The sequence below is a fragment of the Microcaecilia unicolor genome, chromosome 2 (genome assembly GCF_901765095.1).
Source record: "Microcaecilia unicolor chromosome 2, aMicUni1.1, whole genome shotgun sequence".
NCBI classification, from domain to species: Eukaryota; Metazoa; Chordata; class Amphibia; order Gymnophiona; family Siphonopidae; genus Microcaecilia; species Microcaecilia unicolor.
Window position 1 is genome coordinate 335,920,552 of NC_044032.1, and position 17,792 is coordinate 335,938,343.

General features: G+C 42.2%; 1 protein-coding gene across 1 annotated transcript in view; it reads left to right on the plus strand.

Annotated features, from left to right (window-relative positions):
- The window catches only part of LOC115463657 (glyoxylate reductase/hydroxypyruvate reductase-like), a 73,168-nt gene that overhangs the window by 17,459 nt on the left and 37,917 nt on the right, over positions 1-17,792 (plus strand). The window contains exons 3-4 of the mRNA XM_030194365.1: positions 10,397-10,469; positions 16,496-16,612. Of these exons, the coding sequence (XP_030050225.1) occupies positions 10,397-10,469; positions 16,496-16,612 (190 nt within the window). The remainder of the gene's footprint in view (positions 1-10,396; positions 10,470-16,495; positions 16,613-17,792) is intronic.

Consider the following 17,792-nt stretch of genomic DNA (forward strand, 5'->3'; position numbering starts at 1 on the left):
CTGCATTGGTCACTGGGGATGCATCAGCACTGAGGATTCATTGATCTCCTTTGATGTCAAATACCAATGGAGGCCATCAACTGACTCTTGCCCAAAAAAAGGATTTAACTTCTTCAATATTGAAGATTAGCAATGTCATGCATTAAGTGGTGGCAAAAAAGCCTTGGTATTGCCCTCATCAGAGCATGATGTTGAGAACACTCATTTAACGGCTGTTGCTGTATCTGCTCAGTGCCCCCAGATGGAACACTGCTCATCCTTCTCAGCATTGGAAGAGGTACATCAATCTCTGAGGACCTGGGACCAGACCACTGATATACCTCAAGTGGTTCAGGGAGACATTGCCTCATTCGAAAAGACTACAATGTTGCAGTATCGTCTAGAGTCTGAAGGCTCGTAATATGATACAAAATATGCAGTGACTCTAGGAAGCAAAATTTCAAAATGACGCCATTTTGAAATGCATGGTGCTCCGTTAAGCTATTTTCAGCATCGTGATCTAGCGCTCTGTTCCTGATGAAGCCTTGATGTTGGGGTGAAACGGAGGTGGCCCCCGTCGAACATAAAGATAAGAGTGCTTTACTTTTGTTATTAAGCGAAGTAATGCTGGAAGTTTAACAGTTTAGCAATTAAGAATCATACCTTTAGATAAAGTTAAAATGTTTGATAAAATCTTGAAAAAATTCTAATAAGTAAACAGTGGAGTTTTTATACCCAATGATAGAATCTGGGCGGGTGTTACTTTTGATGTTAGTAACCTCGCTCTAAACCTGCGACTGTCTGTCCCAGGTTTCTGAGGGTTTTCTCCACTTCTAAGCACATCATTTTGAAATTTTGCTTCCTAGAGTCACTGCAGACATTGCCTCATCTATATGCCCTCTTTGAGCTGTTTTCAAGGAGGAGTTAGATAGGAAGATCAATATGCGATACACATAGTACCTCGCTCAATGCAACATTCTGGCATCAATAATGTTAACATTGATATAGATTGTTGTGCGGCCAGTCCTCAATTCTCATACATTACCTGAAGGTGCTTCATCAATTAAGGGGTCTCAAAGGATAAGAAGCTTCCCTGAGGCATCAATTGACCTTTGAACACCCACAATCAAAACTACCCTCAATGAGGCCTCAACTATTATCCAGACACAGACCCAGACATTTCATGTCAGGTACATCTGTATCTGAGTCAGAAAATATCTGGGATCATATTATAAACTTTATTTTACAAAGCTTGATATACCGCTAAATGCCAAAATATGGCGTCAGAGTAGTTTATTATAATAATGACAGGCTACTGAAGAAGGTGAAATAGATTAGTGGTGAGCAGAGCAGGCCAGGCCAAAGAGGTGAGTTTTCAAAGTGTATTTGAATTTGTGGTAGGAGGATTCTGAGCGAAGGTGGGAAGGCAGTGTTCCAGAGCTTGGGTCCAACATAATATATATATAAAAAAACAGATTGTGAGCCCAGTAGGAACAGAGAAAGTGTTACAAGAAATGATTTATTTTGGGGGAAATAGCTCTAGAGAGCACTCGCTACTGCTTATAATTTAAGAGCAGGTGCTGTATGTATAAGTTTTAGGATATTAATTTCTCCACCAATCACCAAAGGTGATAATTGCAATAAATTAAATAAATTAAATATATATAGCTTCAATATACTCAGAACACAAAGAGACCGTATTTTTAGCTTCAAAAAGGTTGATTTAATATACAATTGCACACGAGAGGTAGGTTTTAAGAGATCTTTACAGGTAATCTGTGCTTAAGTAAGGCAAGGTAGCAGGTCTAGATCAAAAGTTAGGTTACTTACAAGTCCTTGTTACACAGTATGAACAGCATTAGGTAAGCACATGTTTGCAGGACAGGAACAGGGCTTCTGCAGTAAGTGGATCATCTGAGTTGCTTGCAGCTGAAGAGAGTCTGAGTCTTGCTTGCAGTTGAAGAGAATCTGAGTTGCTGGCAGTTGATGAGAATCTGAGTTGCTGGCAGTTGATGAGAATCTGACTCTTGGGAAACAGCTTGTCCTTTTATACCTTGCAAGCTGCAGGAGGATATGCCATGTGGATCTTTGTCCTGATTTCCTGGTTTCCACACGACCCTTGGGCATTTGCAAAGCATTGTGGTATCTTGGTCTCATGTCTGCACACGACCCCTGAGTTGGTCTCATGTCTTATGACATCACAGACTTACTGTCTGGATTTTGCTGGCAAAAGGTCGTTTGATGTCCTGCTCAGTCTCTGGGGCAGATACACATTACAAGTCCTTCCTTTCTGCACATGTCTAGAAGCTGATGGGAGGGGCAGGTATACCTTTGACAAGCAAATGTCCTGTTTATGCTTCCTCTGAGTTCTTTGTTTTCAATGGGGTATTCAGGTGCCCACCTTAGTCATGCCTTTGTTAGGTGGGAGGGCAGAGGAAGCTCTTTTGTGTTTGTTAAGTGTTTGTAATTAACTATCCCTGCTCTCAGAAGTTCCCAGAAAGAGGAATGGGGGGGGAGAGGGGCTTGAAATGAAACTATTTTCTCTGCTGCAGTGTAAAAGCTGCACAAATATATTGGTGTATATATAATCCAGCAAAATATAATAAACTGATACCATTACAAAAGTACCTGCATAGAATATGTAAACCACTTTGGTTGTACCACAGAAAGGTGGTATATCAAGTCCATGACCTTTTACCTCTTTACAAGCAGGCATCTAAGGAGATCTTACTACTCTCAAAGTCACAGGTATCCTTCATCCCCTTGGTCTCATCAGGTTCATCAGGGACTTCACTCTCATCTTAGATAGCCTAGAAACCCAACCTGCTCTTCACCCAAAACACAGGATAGGGTTTTCATACCTCCAGGAGAGCATAATTAGAATTCCAGGACTGGTACCAGACAGTGTTCTGGTAAGAAATAGGCTAGTTTTATATATTCCACTGGCCCATTATAACCTCCAGCTACTATTTTCTACAGATCATCAATTGCATTAGAAACAGTATCTGACATACCACTGAGCTGCTGACTAAGAATATATTTGTCAAACTCTCAGCATCAGGATGTACTAATCAAGGGACACTCCTCTCTCTTAGAGACCAATGCATTCAAACCCATTCCAGAGATTTTACTCCAAGTATTTCCTGGTTACTTTTGATTCAATGTCTTTGTAAAGAAGAATGGCTATGTTCTATAGACCAGTGGCGGCCCTACCATTAGGTCACCTGAGACGGGGCCCTTAGGTGACATGCTCCAGGAGCAGCACTCTCCCTTCCCTCCTCATAAGCACATAAGCATCGCCACACTGGGAAAGACCAAAGGTTGTCTCCAACAGCGGCCAATCCAGGCCCCAAGAACCTGGCAAAAAACCCAAAATTTAATAACGATCAATGGACTTTTCCTTCAGGAATCTGTTCAGACCTCCTTTGAACTCAGCAAGGCCAGCTGCCGTCACTACCTTCTCTGGCAATGAGTTCCAGAGTCTAACTACGCGCTGAATAAAGAAAACTTTCTCCGATTTGTTTTAAACCTACCACATTCTAATTTCATCTTGTGTCCCCTGGTTCTATTATTGTTAGAAAGTGTAAACAAATGCTTCACATCTGTCCGCTCTACCCCACTCATTATTTTGTAAACCTCTATCATATCATCCCTCAGCCGCCTTTTCTCCAGGCTAAAGAGTCCTAGCCGTCTTAACCTCTCCTCATAGGGTAGTTGTCCCATCCCTTTTATCATTTTTGTCGCCCTTCTCTGCACCTTCTCCAATTCCTTTATATCTTTTTTGAGATGAGGCAACCAGAACTGAACACAATACTCCAGGTGCGGTCGCACCATGGAACGATATAACGGCATTATAACATCCTCATGCTTGTTTTCCATCCCTATTCTAACAATACTCAACCCTTTACCTTATTTGTTTCTTTTCCAAAAGGCGGCAGTGCCAGCAATTCCCATAAGCTGCCCTGCCGCTGGCACCAGCCTCTTCTCCCACTATGGCCTACCTCTTGACATAACTTCCTGTTTTCTCAGAGCAATGGAAGGAGAGAAAGGGTTAATGGGTTAAATCAATAGAATTTCATCAGCATAGAGATAGCAGTAGCGAAGAGTCTTTTTGAAAAAAAGAATAAAGTAAATGCGGAAAATGGAGGAGATGCTAGATCAGATGTGGGTTCGGACGTGGGCGCGAGGGTGCAGGTAGGAGCGAGCAGCAGATTGCTTTGGGCCACAGGTGCTGTTGTGGACCTAAAGGAATCATATGTCCTCATAGAGATACATCCCAGTTACCAGAAGTATCTCAGATATGTAATAGGGAAACAGTATTACCAGTATCGCTTCTTGCCATTTTGCCTAGCCTCACCTCCATGTGCATTCAGAAAGAAGGTACTTCTATAAAGAGGGCACTAGCTTGTAGACACCTAGAATGAGTGCAAATGACTAGAACATCAGCATATGTTTGCATCTGTCCACATAAACATCAATTTTCTGGCATCACATTATAGACGGTACCTAAATATGATGGCACATTTTTATTTATTTAGGCTTGATATACCGCCTTTGCTAACAAGCAGTTCAAAGCGGTGTACAATGAAGTATAGAAAAATACTGCCCTATATTTAAAACAAAAAGGACACTAAAACAGCACTTAAGTGGCTATCTGGTGCTGAATATCACCGGATAGCGGCTTAAAAATGGCTGATATATTGCGTGATATAACTGGCTATCCGACCAACCAAGTTTGGTAGCCATATTTGACTGCCACAATAACTAGAATAACTTTGGCTGGTCTCACTTTAAGCGGCCAGCGCTGAATATCAGCCTGACCGGTTAAAATTGGACTGGCAAAAGTTAAAACGGATATTCAATGCCGGTCACCAGAAACGGACCGGCATTGAATATTCGGGTTTAGTGCTGACCATGGGAGACAACCCAGCTATCTCCCATGGTCTGAATATCTGGGCCATAGAAAACAGAGTAAAGAAAAGGAACTACAGTAATGGATAGGAAAGTGTAGGAGAGACCATGCATACTGGCTACAAGGTAGTGAGAGATTATCACAACAATAAAGGGAAGGAGAAAGGAAGAGAGTAGAGAGAGGGTGGAAGGTAGGGGCCACTCAACAGTGAGGGACAGAACTGTACCTAATTTGATGAAGTCAGAAATGCTTGTTGGAAAAGCCAGGTTTTCACCACAGACTTGAAATTTTTGAAGGAGAGTTCAGAACGGATAGTGAGGAGCAAGGAATTCCATAGGGCTGGAGAAGGTGGAAGGCGCTGAGCTTGTCGCCAGAGGCGATGGAACCACTTCTGCAGGAATGGCAACGTTAGGAGGGGTCACTCTAGGGGAGAATGAGATATGCTCTTCTTGTGGTGAAAGTCAAAAATTTGTCTCAGTCAATGGATAATTTTAAGAAACAGTCTGCTGAGAAAGAGCAACATATTGCTGCTGAGTTATCCACTTTAAAAGGAAATGTAACAAAGGACAACCCAGACACAGGCCACTACATCCTGAAAAATCAACCCCCCAACTCCATCTTCTGTTGAACTGAAGAGTCAGTTCGCATTCCTGGAGGCAGAAGAGCTGAAAACATCTCATGATCAGGAAGAAACAACGATCAAAAATCCCAAAGCCGCTGGAGCGATGGCCAATAAGAAGTGAAAGGTAGTGGTGGTTAGTGATTCTCTTCTGAGGGATACTGAGGCACCCATCTGCCAACCAGACATGATGTCCAGGGAGGTGTGCTGTCTGTCTGGTGCAAAGATTCGAGATGTAGCAGAAAGACTACCTAGACTCATCAAGCCTACTGACCACTATACTATGCTGCTTATCCATGTTGACACAAATGATACTACTAGATATCCTACTGAACATATCAAGCATGACTTCAAGGCTCTGGGTCAGAGGGTGAAGCACCTGGGTGCACAGGCAGTGTTCTCATCGCTCCTTCCTGTTGAAGGTAAAGGCCAAATGAGGGAAGCTTGCATCCTGGAGCTAAATGTGTGGCTGCGTGATTGTTGCCAACATGAGCGGTTTCCTAGACCATGGGATGATTTTCCAAGTGCTACTGAGCATTGATGGTTTTAATCTTTGAAGGAAAGGACGAAGCGTCTTCAATAGCAGACTGGCTAAAGCACTAAGGAGGGCTTTCAACTAAATTTGCTGGGGATGAGACAGAAAAGCCCAAAGTCATTAATAACCCTCAGGAAGGTAAGACATCAAATACCCTTATAGAAAGCGGAAAAAAGAGTAACATCTTTAGAGCTTTGTATACCAATGCCCATAGCATGGGTAACAAATTTCTAGATCTAGAGGCTGTGATGACAGAAGACGACTTGGATTTAGTGGCAGTCACGGAGACTTGGTTCACGGAGAATCATGACGGATACAGTTATATCTGACTATAATCTATTCAGGAAGGACAGGGCAGGGAAAAGGGTGGAGGTGTGGCATTATATATAAAGAATAATATTAAAGTGACACAACTGCAGGACAAATTGGGTAAGGAAGAAGCACTGTGGGTCAAACTGGTAAGAGGGAAAAGAAAATGTATTTACATTGGTGTAATATACAGGTCATCTTCACAGAAGAAATGGACAGAAACTTAATTGAAGACATCCATAAGATAGCTAGGAAAGGCGAAATACTACTGATAGGTAATTTTAAAATGCCAGACATCAACTGGGGCGTCCCTGCTGCGGGGTCGTCTAGAAGCAAAGGGATTTTGGATTCTCTATAGGAAGAATTATTTCAGCAGCGGATAACGGAACCAACATGGTATGGAGCAATTCTAGCCCTGCTGCTTACAAACGGGGAGAATGTTTCTGATGTTACAGTGGGAGATCAGTTGGCATCTAGTGATCACTGAATGGTGTGGTTCAATATTAAAACAAAGGAGGAGAGGGCTTACTCAAGATTGAAGGTCCTAGATTTCAAAAAAACTAACTTTGCTGAGTTGGGGGAATTTCTCAAGGAAGAGTTAGTTGGATGGGAACAGCTGAAAGAAGCAGAACAGCAGTGGGCAAAACTGAAAGGAGCTATTTTAAAGGCGATAATTTTATGTTAGAAAATTACAAAAAGTAAGAGGAAGAGAAGGCCGCTCTGGTTGCCAGCAACCTCTTCTCAGACCGATGCTGGACATGCTGGAACTTCAGTAACAGGAGGACAGAGTGATACATCTTTCCCCAAGGACTCAGTGGCTCCTCTCAGGAGAATTCCAGTGGGACCTCCTCCCCGTGACAATTGTGGGCGATTGACAGAGTAATGCTCAAGAGTCTGCTGTACCGGCGAGGACGTTCGAGCTGGCAAAAGTAATGCCTTCACTATCCCCGTCCTTTTAGTATAGGGCATTGTAGTTGAGGAATCAGAAACAAGGAAATTGGAAACGGCAACAGCAGTCAAATACAGAGCTCACACCGCCAGACCTCAGGATGCCATCTTAGCCACACCCCTGACTTTTCACATTCCTCCCTGAAGCATTCCTCGCTGGATCTTGTTAGGAATTGCACAGTCCATCTTCGTACTTCAAAGACAGTGTGGTTTTTCACATTTTCATGGTGAACTTGATGTACTTAATCAATCCAGGGTTTATTTTGTACATTTCAGAGCATGTCCCCTCTCATTCCATAACAGACTGCTTAACTTTACATGCAGCTTGCACATGTACATTTTTAGAATACTGCCATCTGTGCATTTAAGTGCACACTTACAGAAGGAAATGGCAGCATTGCACTTAGTAGCTATTCTGTATTTAAATGCTCAAATGGAATAACTGTTAGAGGTGCTTTTGCAGGGGAGGAGCATGAGTGGGTCACAGGTGGGGCTGACATTTGTGTGTGCAACTTAAAGAATACTGTTAGTTAATTGCATCTAAATGTGACATGTATGCACACATTTGTGTGAGCCATAGACCTGCCATAAATGTATGCGCCTACATTTCAGTATACTAGTATTCTTAGAGTAGGCTCACCACCTGCATTATTCAGCTACCTAAATGGAGGTGCCCTGTTATCAAATTTCTTCCCTTATTAGCCAGGAATGTAGGATGCTAGCAAAGGCTTTCTTGTAGCCAATCCATGCTAAAATGAATCTACTTTTCTTAGCACCGATTTTATGAACTTCTCCCTTCTCAGTCGTCTGTTTTGCAAGCTAAAGAACCCAAACCATGAAACTTTCATCTCAAATGGAAATTTTATTATTTTTGCTTCAACCTTCAACACCTTTTCTAGTTCTTTTTTTTTTTTCTCTCTTTTTAAGCTTTCCAACAAATGGAATGGTGGAAACATTATATATGAGAGGACCATCTGTCAATCAATCTATAACCACAATAACTCTCCTAAAAAGGACCAAAATTCACAAAATTTAGTTTAAAGGAAAACAAGGTGGCTTTCATAGATAGTAACATAGTAGATGATGGCAGAAAAAGACCTGCACAGTCCATCCAGTCTGCCTAACAAGATAAACTCATATGTGTATACCTTACCTTGATTTGTACCTGTCTTTTTCAGGGCACAGACCGTATAAGTCTGCCCAGCACTATTCCCCGCCTCCCAACCACCAGTCCCACCTCCCACCACTAGAAAACAAGAAATATTGAGTTGGTATTTTTAGATAACTGAACCTCCATAAAAATTTCAATTGCTTTCTATAGGAAACAAGCAACATCCATTCCATATACCACCCCCACCCCCACCCCCTATCACTTAACTAATAGCGGTTTTATAGACTCTAGAGACATGATCTGTGGACGAGTTGTAGGGGTATACACTCATGGAGCTGTGACTGATTAGAAAATTCATTTTATCAACCAAGTGCAGGCTGGATAGTTGTAATTGCAGAGTACTTGCAGACTGAGGGGTCACTTTTACTAAGGTTCACTAACCTGCTTATAATCGAACGAGAAAAACGCCCAAGTTCCGACCTAAATCGGGAGATGGACGTTTATCTCACAAAAACGAATAACGCAGTATAATCGAAAGCTGAACTTGGACGTTTTCAACTGCACTCCATCACGGAAGCGTACAAAGTTGACGGGGGGGTGTCGGAGGCGTGGTGAAGGCGGGACTGGGGCATGGTTATCACCCGAACAGAGATGGGCGCCTTTCGCCGATAATGGAAAAAAAGTATGGGTTTGTAGCTAGAATTTAGGGCACTTTTCCTGGACCCTGTTTTTTCACGAATAAGGCCCCAAAAAGTGCCCTAAATGACCAGATTACCACCGGAGGGAATCGGGGATGACCTCCCCTGACTCCCCCAGTGGTCACTAACCCCCTCCCACCACAAAAAATGATGTTTCACAACTTTTTATTTTCACCCTCAAATGTCATACCCACCTCCCTGGCAGCAGTATGCAGGTCCCTGGAGCAGTTGTTAGGGGGTGCAGTGGACTTCAGGCAGGTGGACCCAGGCCCATCCCCCCCTACCTGTTACAATTGTGCTGCTTAATGCTTAGTCGTCCAACCCCCCCAAACCCACTGTACCCACATGTAGGTGCCCCCCTTCACCCCTTAAGGCTATAGTAATGGTGTAGACTTGTGGGCAGTGGGTTTTGAGGGGGATTTGGGGGGCTCAACACACAAGGGAAGGGTGCTATGCACCTGGGAGCTCTTTAACATTTTTTTTTTTTTTGTAAAAGTGCCCCCTAGGGTGCCCGGTTGGTGTCCTGGCATGTGAGGGGGACCAATGCACTACGAATCCTGGCCCCTCCCACGAACAAATGCCTTGGATTTATTTGTTTTTGAGCTAGGCGCTTTCATTTTCCATTATCGCTGAAAAACAAAAACGCCCAGCTCACAAATTGTTGAATAAAACATGGACGTCTATTTTTTGCGAAAATACGGTTCGGTCCGCCCCTTCACGGACCCGTTCTCGGAGATAAACGCCCATGGAGATAGACGTTTTCGTTCAATTATGCCCCTCTAAATGTATTTACTTGGACTTTGCTCACACCTTTTTTAGTAGTAGCTCAAAGTGAGTTACAGTGAGGTACACTGGGTATTTTCCTATCCCTGGAGTGCTCACAATCTAATTTTGTACCTGAGGCAATGGAGGGTTAAGTGACATCCAAGATCATAAAGAGCAACAGTGAGGTTTGAACCGGGCACCTCTGGATGTCAAGACTGGTGTTCTAGCCACTAGGCTACTCCTCCACCAAATCCACTAAATGATAAGATGTCCATTAAATTCCTTAGGGTGTCTTATCATTTAGCATGTACTATGCATTAGGACGTGCTAAATCTGTTAGTGCACCTTAGTAAAAGGCCCTCTGAATGTTTAGCCCAAATTTTCAAAGGGAAATGTTATAAGGAGTTTCCCTTTGAAAATGTGCTTGTAGTCTTGGTCCCTGGAACTGCAAACCCTGAAGTTTCAAAACTTCCCTCAAAATGGGCTCCAAATAATAATTCATTCTCTGTGTAAATTGCAGGGCCCAGCCTGAAAGTGGTCAGCACTATGTCTGTTGGTTATGATCACCTTTCACTAGATGCACTGAAGAAAAGGTAAAATAATAAAATTAAATGTGTGTTTTTAAAATGGTCCTGAAATTTTAGGTGTGAGCTCTGAATCAAATGCTTCAGTGGTTTAGCGCTATAAAACTCTGAAGTAAAGCTTCAGATTTTAGAGTTGTTTCTCTGCCTTTCTCACCCACCAATACTGCTTACAGAATGGAAAGCAATGCTGCTCAGTGGCACAGACAGTATATACTTCTCTTCTGACTTTAGATAAATAAATTAACTTGGTCAAGGAAAAAAGCTAAAGGTGAAACACTGTAGGACTTACTTCTGTACTGAGAGGTTCGGGGATGCTGGATGCAACTATTTGCACAAATAGTAACAACCAGATCTGTGGCAGATTTCAGGAATTAGCCTATATGTTTGGGGCTTATCCCTGAGAAAAAGGAAGGCAATATTCTGCTGTGATAACCTCACCTTTGGAGAGGTTATCAGTCAATAATCAACCATCTGTCCCAAGATGTCTCAGTTACTTAAGGGTATTTGGGTTTCAGTGCCCTGAGCATATAAAACGACAAGGACTGATATACATTCCCAGTATTCCTAAAGATATCACTGGCTTCTTTTATTTCAAGCAGTTTCTTTTCAGGAAATTTAGAAATGTAGTGGATGAGTGTCTACAGCAATTTGCTTCATCCACAATGTGGACAGTCTATAGGCATGACTACAGGAGATTTGAGCATTTCGTTCCTAAAAAGATATGGGTGCCACATCATATGTCAACTCATATGATAGCAAATTATATCATGCTAGCCAAGATAGAGGGCCTTATAAGAAAATTCTGCTTTTTCATTTTGCTAGTCTGATGGACCAGGGGTTCCATGTAGACAGGAACACTATAGAGGGAAGGAAGAATTAGCTTGATGACGGCACAGGGTGCAGTGAAGGGAAATCAATCCATAAGGAAGAGGCAAAGGCAAAAAGGAAGTAGGGTCACTGGTGGGAACTGTAGTTTCATCAGGTTCTGGTCTCAAACTTGACAACAAATAGAAAAGGCTTAAGCAAGAGACCCCTGGCACCTCAGAGAAGCTGAACCAGACTTTTACCTGTGAAAGAACAGAAGTAGAAGTCAGTGGAGAGACTATTTGTGTGTAATCTGTTGCTCGAGTGGGTGTTTTCTTGCCATTTGATGATGGAAAGCAGAACATAACAGCTTTCAATTTTTTTCTAAGGCACATGAATTAACAAACAAACAAAATTTTCAAGAGAAATTTTCAAACCGTCTGCATTGGGACAAAGTCTACAAGTACTTTTTATCCATGGACTTTGTACCAATTGTTCAAGAGAAAATATGCAGGTTCTTTCCCTTTGAAACTTGCTATAGATACAAACCACCTGCAGACATTTGCATCTGCTAATTACAGGTACTTTTTCCGCATAAAATACCATATGTGGAGTTCAAAATACAACCTACGTGTATTATTTCCCTCCCCTGACCTAAACATGCACCAAGGAACACCTTCTTCGAATGTTTAAAAAAAGTGCATGTATCCACATAGATGTAGGGCAGTTTTGATAACTTTGAAACATAGTAACTTAGTAGGTGACGGCAGAAAAAGACCTGTACGGTCCATCCAGTCTGCCCAAATTGGCTCTATCAATCTGAGGTAGGTTAGTAGGTCTCTTAATGAATAGGAAGTATCCAGGGTAGCCTTATCCTTGAGGGGCATAATTTCACATCACATAGTAGCCCCCTCCCTTGTTGCCTTGCTCTGCATCTGACCTAGCGTGTATGGAAGCCACTTAGCAGAGATACTGGTGGCAGGTAAGAGGCTGCGGCAACTGGGCAGGAGAAATAGTACAAACAGTCAGAACATGCCTCGTCTCTCCCCTTACCCCTGCTCATTAGTCTTGGAGGAGGATCCTGTCCCCTGTTTTACAATTTCTGAGGGTGGGAGTGTGGGGAGGGGGGGCTTCGCTGGCTGTTTAGCCCCAAGCCTGAAGCTCCGTAGGGTCGGCCCTGATCCAGTGACAATACTGGAGCAATTGAAGTATGTATGCATTATTAGTTATTTGTGAGTCTCTGTACAAAACTAAATTATTCAGGCTGGCATATAGCCTCACTTTTTCAGGCATACTGTATTAGCAAACAGGTCCCTTCTAAACATAAAGGGCCTTATTCTATAAAGTTTATGCTCCTAAATTATGAGCCTAATCTATGCTCCAAAATAGATTATGCTCACAATTTAGGAGCATAAATTTAGGAACATAACCTTTATAGAATAAGGCCCAAAGGGGATAATTATATAAACTGGGCACCAACTATATGTATTAATGACCAGAACACTAGTATATACAGTACATTATGTGCATATGTATGCAGGTACACATATAAATGATCTGGCTATACACTATTCTGTAACTATGTACATATCTTTCACAGTGCAGGTGGGTGTTCACATGGGCAGAGTATAGGCAGGACTCACATGCAAATAGCATAGAATAAATTATACACCTGTCTCTGGAATCTAGGCACATTTACACCAGCTTTATGTGGTGTAAGTGCTCACACCTAACCACAGAGAAAGTCCACCTAGGTGGAGAAATGCTGAAATTCCACTAAGGACGCAAAGTAGCAAAAACAGTGGGAAGTAGTCCAGGCACTCTGGAAACAAATGAAAGAAACTTTGAATTCTCAATGACACAAGCTTTATTGATAGAAAACTCGACACAGTACTGTGTTTCGGCCAAGGGCCTGCTTCAGGAGTCTTTCTGTACTATCTGAAGAGTGAAACCATCCACGGGTAAGTGTGTCAAGCCAATAGGCATTGAGAACAAGTGGTCTTGAAAAAGACTGTTTGAAAGAAAATGCAGCAAAAGGTGATTATGCTTTCTGAGTCAGTAGCAAATTGCCTAGTGAAGCCGAGCATTGGTAACATAAATGTTTTAAAAGATACTGAAAACGGTGCCAAGAAATTGCTACTTACTCGGAAAGCACGACTGCCTTTTGCTGCATCTTCTTTCAAAAGGTCTTTTTCAAGACTGCCTGTTCTCACTGCCTATTGGCATACTTACCTTTGGACGGTTTCACTCTTCAGATAGTATAGAAAGACTCCTGAGGCAGGCCCTTGGCCGAAACACAGTATTGTGTCAAGTCTTCTATCAATAAAGCTTATGTCATTGAGAATTCAAAGTTTTGTTTCATTTGTCCCCGGAGTGCCTGGTCTACTTCCCACTGTTTTTGCACTTAATCACATGCATACTCAGTAACAGGAGTATTCTATAAAGGAAAGTAGACATGAACATCAGCTATAAAAACATTAGGAAAATTCCTGTGCCTAAGGCAATAAATTGTAATTGTGTAGACCTGATGCCAAGATGGGCAGAGAGCAAGCACTGACATTAATTTTGGTAGTGCACATTGTTACTGCCAATGAAACACAGACATCAGTTTAATGCAATATTCATTCACTCCATAGCCCTGATAAACCCTGCTCTGAAAGGGTTCAGTTGACAAATCTTTTTCAGGTGTTCATGTTGGTTTGACTATTAACATCATTTGTAAAATAATGCATTGGCAATCAGCTGCATTTGATGTTATATGATGTACCAGTGGGTCCCCTTCAGGTGTGTGGAGGGGCATTTTCAATATGATGTTTAAATCCAACTTTGGACGTTTTGCTGAAAGTGTCCAAAATTCAAGTGGTGACTATAGCAATTTTTGAAACAGAAAAACATATATCTTTTTGTTTCAAAAATGGCCATTTGCTAGATGTTTTTGTGCTCAGTGCGTCTATTTTTTTGGACCATATTTGGGGGAAAAAGAGAAACCTTGTCCAAGTGAAAAATACACAAAATCAAGCCATTGGGTTGTAGGAGGAGCCAGCATTCTTAGTAGACTGTCCACACAGACATCCTAGCAGAGCAGTGGGGCACCTAGGGGGCACCGCAGTGGACGTCACATAAAGCGTTCGTTACACATCTCACCATTATCTTCTTTATATTGTATGGTGAGCCCTCCAAAAACCTACTGTACCCAACTGTATACCACTACAATAACCCTTATGGCTGCAAGTGTCACCTATAGCTAGGCACAATGGTTTTTTGTTGGATTTCAGAGGGCTCACACTTTCCACCACAAGTGTAATAGTTAGAGTGGAATATGGGCCTGGGTCTCCTTCTCTATAGTGCACCGCACCAACCACTAGGCTAATCCAGGGACCTACGTGCTGCTCTATTATGACTGGCCATAATATCTGAAGCTGTCATCGAGGTTGGTATGTACTGTTTCTTTTACATCTTTGGGGGCTGGATGAGGATCTGTGGCCACTGGGGGAGTAAGAGGGGGTCATTCGTTAATCCCGCCAGTAGTCATGTGGTCATTTAGGGCACTTTTTTCTGACCTAGTCATGATAAAAACAGGTCTAGAATAAAATATCTACATTGTAGCACTGAGTGTTTTTGTTTTGCTCCATTATGGTTTGAGAACACCTGAATCCTGCCCTCGGCACATCTCCTTGTGGTTTGAACACACTGCAGACAAAACTGCATAGCAAAACATTTTTAAAAAATGGCTTTTGAATATAGCGATTTGGATGTTTTGGCAAGCAAAACGTCCAAATGCTGCTTTGTGCCATTTTTTGAACATTTTTCTGTTTTGAAAATGAGCCCCTTAATCTACAGAGAAAGGTGTAGAAAGGGAGGGATTGGGGGGGGGGGGGGGGACAAAGTAGATTCCTATGATATTGCAGCCAACCAAGCAGTGTATTCCAGATGTACATGCTTCTCCTGCCTCCTACCAATCCCATCAATCTCTCTCCCCTTTCTCCCCACCTTTCCCATTTTACTCAAATTTTTTTGTTGGTGGTTAGTGAAAGTACATGCCCCTTTTTAGAAGTCTACAGGCTATAGTAGGTTTTGTTTTCTTAGACACGGGTCAGCATGTAGGAGCAGCACTGACAGTGGAGGCAGGAGCTGACCTAAGATGTAAGGAATGGTGGTGCGAGAGAGAGAGAGAGAGAGAGAGAGAGAGAGATTAGCTGGGGTGGGGGGTAAGATTTTATAGTGGCAGTAGGAGAATTTGGTGATGGGGGAGACGGATAACCAAAGAGTGTATTGCCTTTGAGTCACTGCTGCAAGCTGTGTGTGCAGAGTTAAACTAACATAGCTTCCTGTGACTATTATTATTATTATTGCATTTGTACCCCACATTATCCCACCTTTTTGTAGGCTCAATGTGGCTTACAGAGTGTTATAATGATATAGTCATTACATGATCTTAAATACAGTCGATAATAAGCTGAAGGTAGATGAGGATTTAGATGGAAAGGTGTTAATCACAAGATCAACGCTTAATCCAGGAGCTCTGTATAAACCCCGGAGTATATGGGTGAAATGTGCTTTTCTCACTGACTGTAGTTCAGCCCTGCATTCGATGCTGTTTGTTGTTTGGCTACAACCAGTCTAAGAATGGAAAGCTTTGTGCATCGCCCCCTAGGGGACCACAAACCACAATAAATCAGTAGTATATCTCCACATATAATGGGGGCAATAACTGTACTTTCCTTTATAGACTACTCCTGTTACTGGGTATGTATGTGATTAAGTACCCACAAAGATGCGAAAACATATTTTCAAAATTGAAAACTCAGGCTGGTGCACATGCTGTGGGCACAAAGTAATACTTGAGGACTTTGCATCTACATTGAAGCAAATGAAAAGTAAATAACCAAAAGTATGTGTGGTGATTTTATAAAGAAATCTTTCCTTCCTCCAATGTAATGCCATCCACTTTAGAATATGAGTAAATGTATGCATTCTACTTTTATCTGCAGCAAGGGGGGAGGGGGTAGTGATATTCAAATTGTTTTTTTAGATTGGTAAACATGCGTATAAAGACTTTTAAATATTGTCCTGTCCATCTGTTTTCACCATTACATATTGGCTACAGATAAAAAACGTTTTTCACCTTCACCAGATTATCATGTAGATGGAGCTGTTAAGCAATTAGAAAACTGGGACTTCTATCAGCCTAAAAACAACTATGTAATATAAATTCCTCTCTTTCTATGCAGAGGCATCCGATTGGGATACACACCAGATGTCCTAACAGAGGCAGTCGCTGAGCTCACAGTTGCCCTCCTACTAGCCACTTCTCGTCGACTGATAGAGGCAGTAGATGAAGCCAAGAAGTAAATTTTCTTTCTTTTCATTTACTCAAATCCCAAAACGAGTTCAACTATAAGAATGTAAGAATTCAATTCAAATGAGGACTTATATACCATTAAAATCCCCTTATTATGGCTCAGTGCAATTTACAGTATTTAGATTAATACCATATAATGCATTGTATGGGAAGACAGGAGATAGACCGCGAGAGGAGGTAGAATCAAGTAGGAGCAATTACAGCATCAGATTAGAATTTATGATGCCGTGTTTGAGAAAATAAAGGTTTTCAGTTTTTTTCCTGAAGCTGATATTTTTAACTGTTCTGATGGTGATGGGGAGGGAGTTCCATAGGGAGGTTCTGTCTACAGGGAAGAGCGAGTTGAAGGTTTTCTGAGATCTGGTCCCTTTATAAGTTCTAGAGGATAAGAGCAGTTGATCTTTCAGTCTCTTAGATTGAGTAAGGCATAGTGTTGATATATTAATCAGAAGGTGAGATGTGATGCCATATAAAATTTGAAAAACTAAGTAGAATGGGCTATTTAACAGTATACAGTAGAAACCATGAATCTTTCGAAATTGCAGATATTCCTCATATTAAACAGGTGTTCCCTGCACAATCAGGCTAACTGAATCACTGCCTAAGTCATCACCCTACCTCCTTCTGAGGATCCTAGGCACATTTCAATGCTATGCTAGAGACAGAGACGTGAAGGGGCATAATTGAATGGGAAGCCCAAGTTTTCATGAGGGCGTCCTCGCAGGACAGCCCCGTACAGGGCCAGGGCAACCCGTATTATCGAAACAAGGAGGCCGTCCAACTTTCGTTTCGATAATACGGTCAGGGATGCCCAAATCATGAAATTTAGGTCAATCTTAGAGATGGTCATCCTTAGGTCGTTTTTGAGATGGTTGTCCCCGGTTTTCGGAGATAATGGAAACCGAGGATGCCCATCTCAAAAATGACCAAATCCAAGCCCTTTGGTCGTGGGAGGAGCCAGCATTTGTAGTGCACTGGTCCCTCTGACATGCCAGGACACCAACCGGGCACCCTAGGGGGCACTGCAATGGATTTCACAAATTGCTCCCAGGTGCATATCTCCCTTACCTTGGGTGCTGAGCCCCCCCAACCCCCCCCAAAACCCACAACTGTACACCACTACCATAGCCCTTAGGGATAAAGGGGGGCACCTAGATGTGGGTACA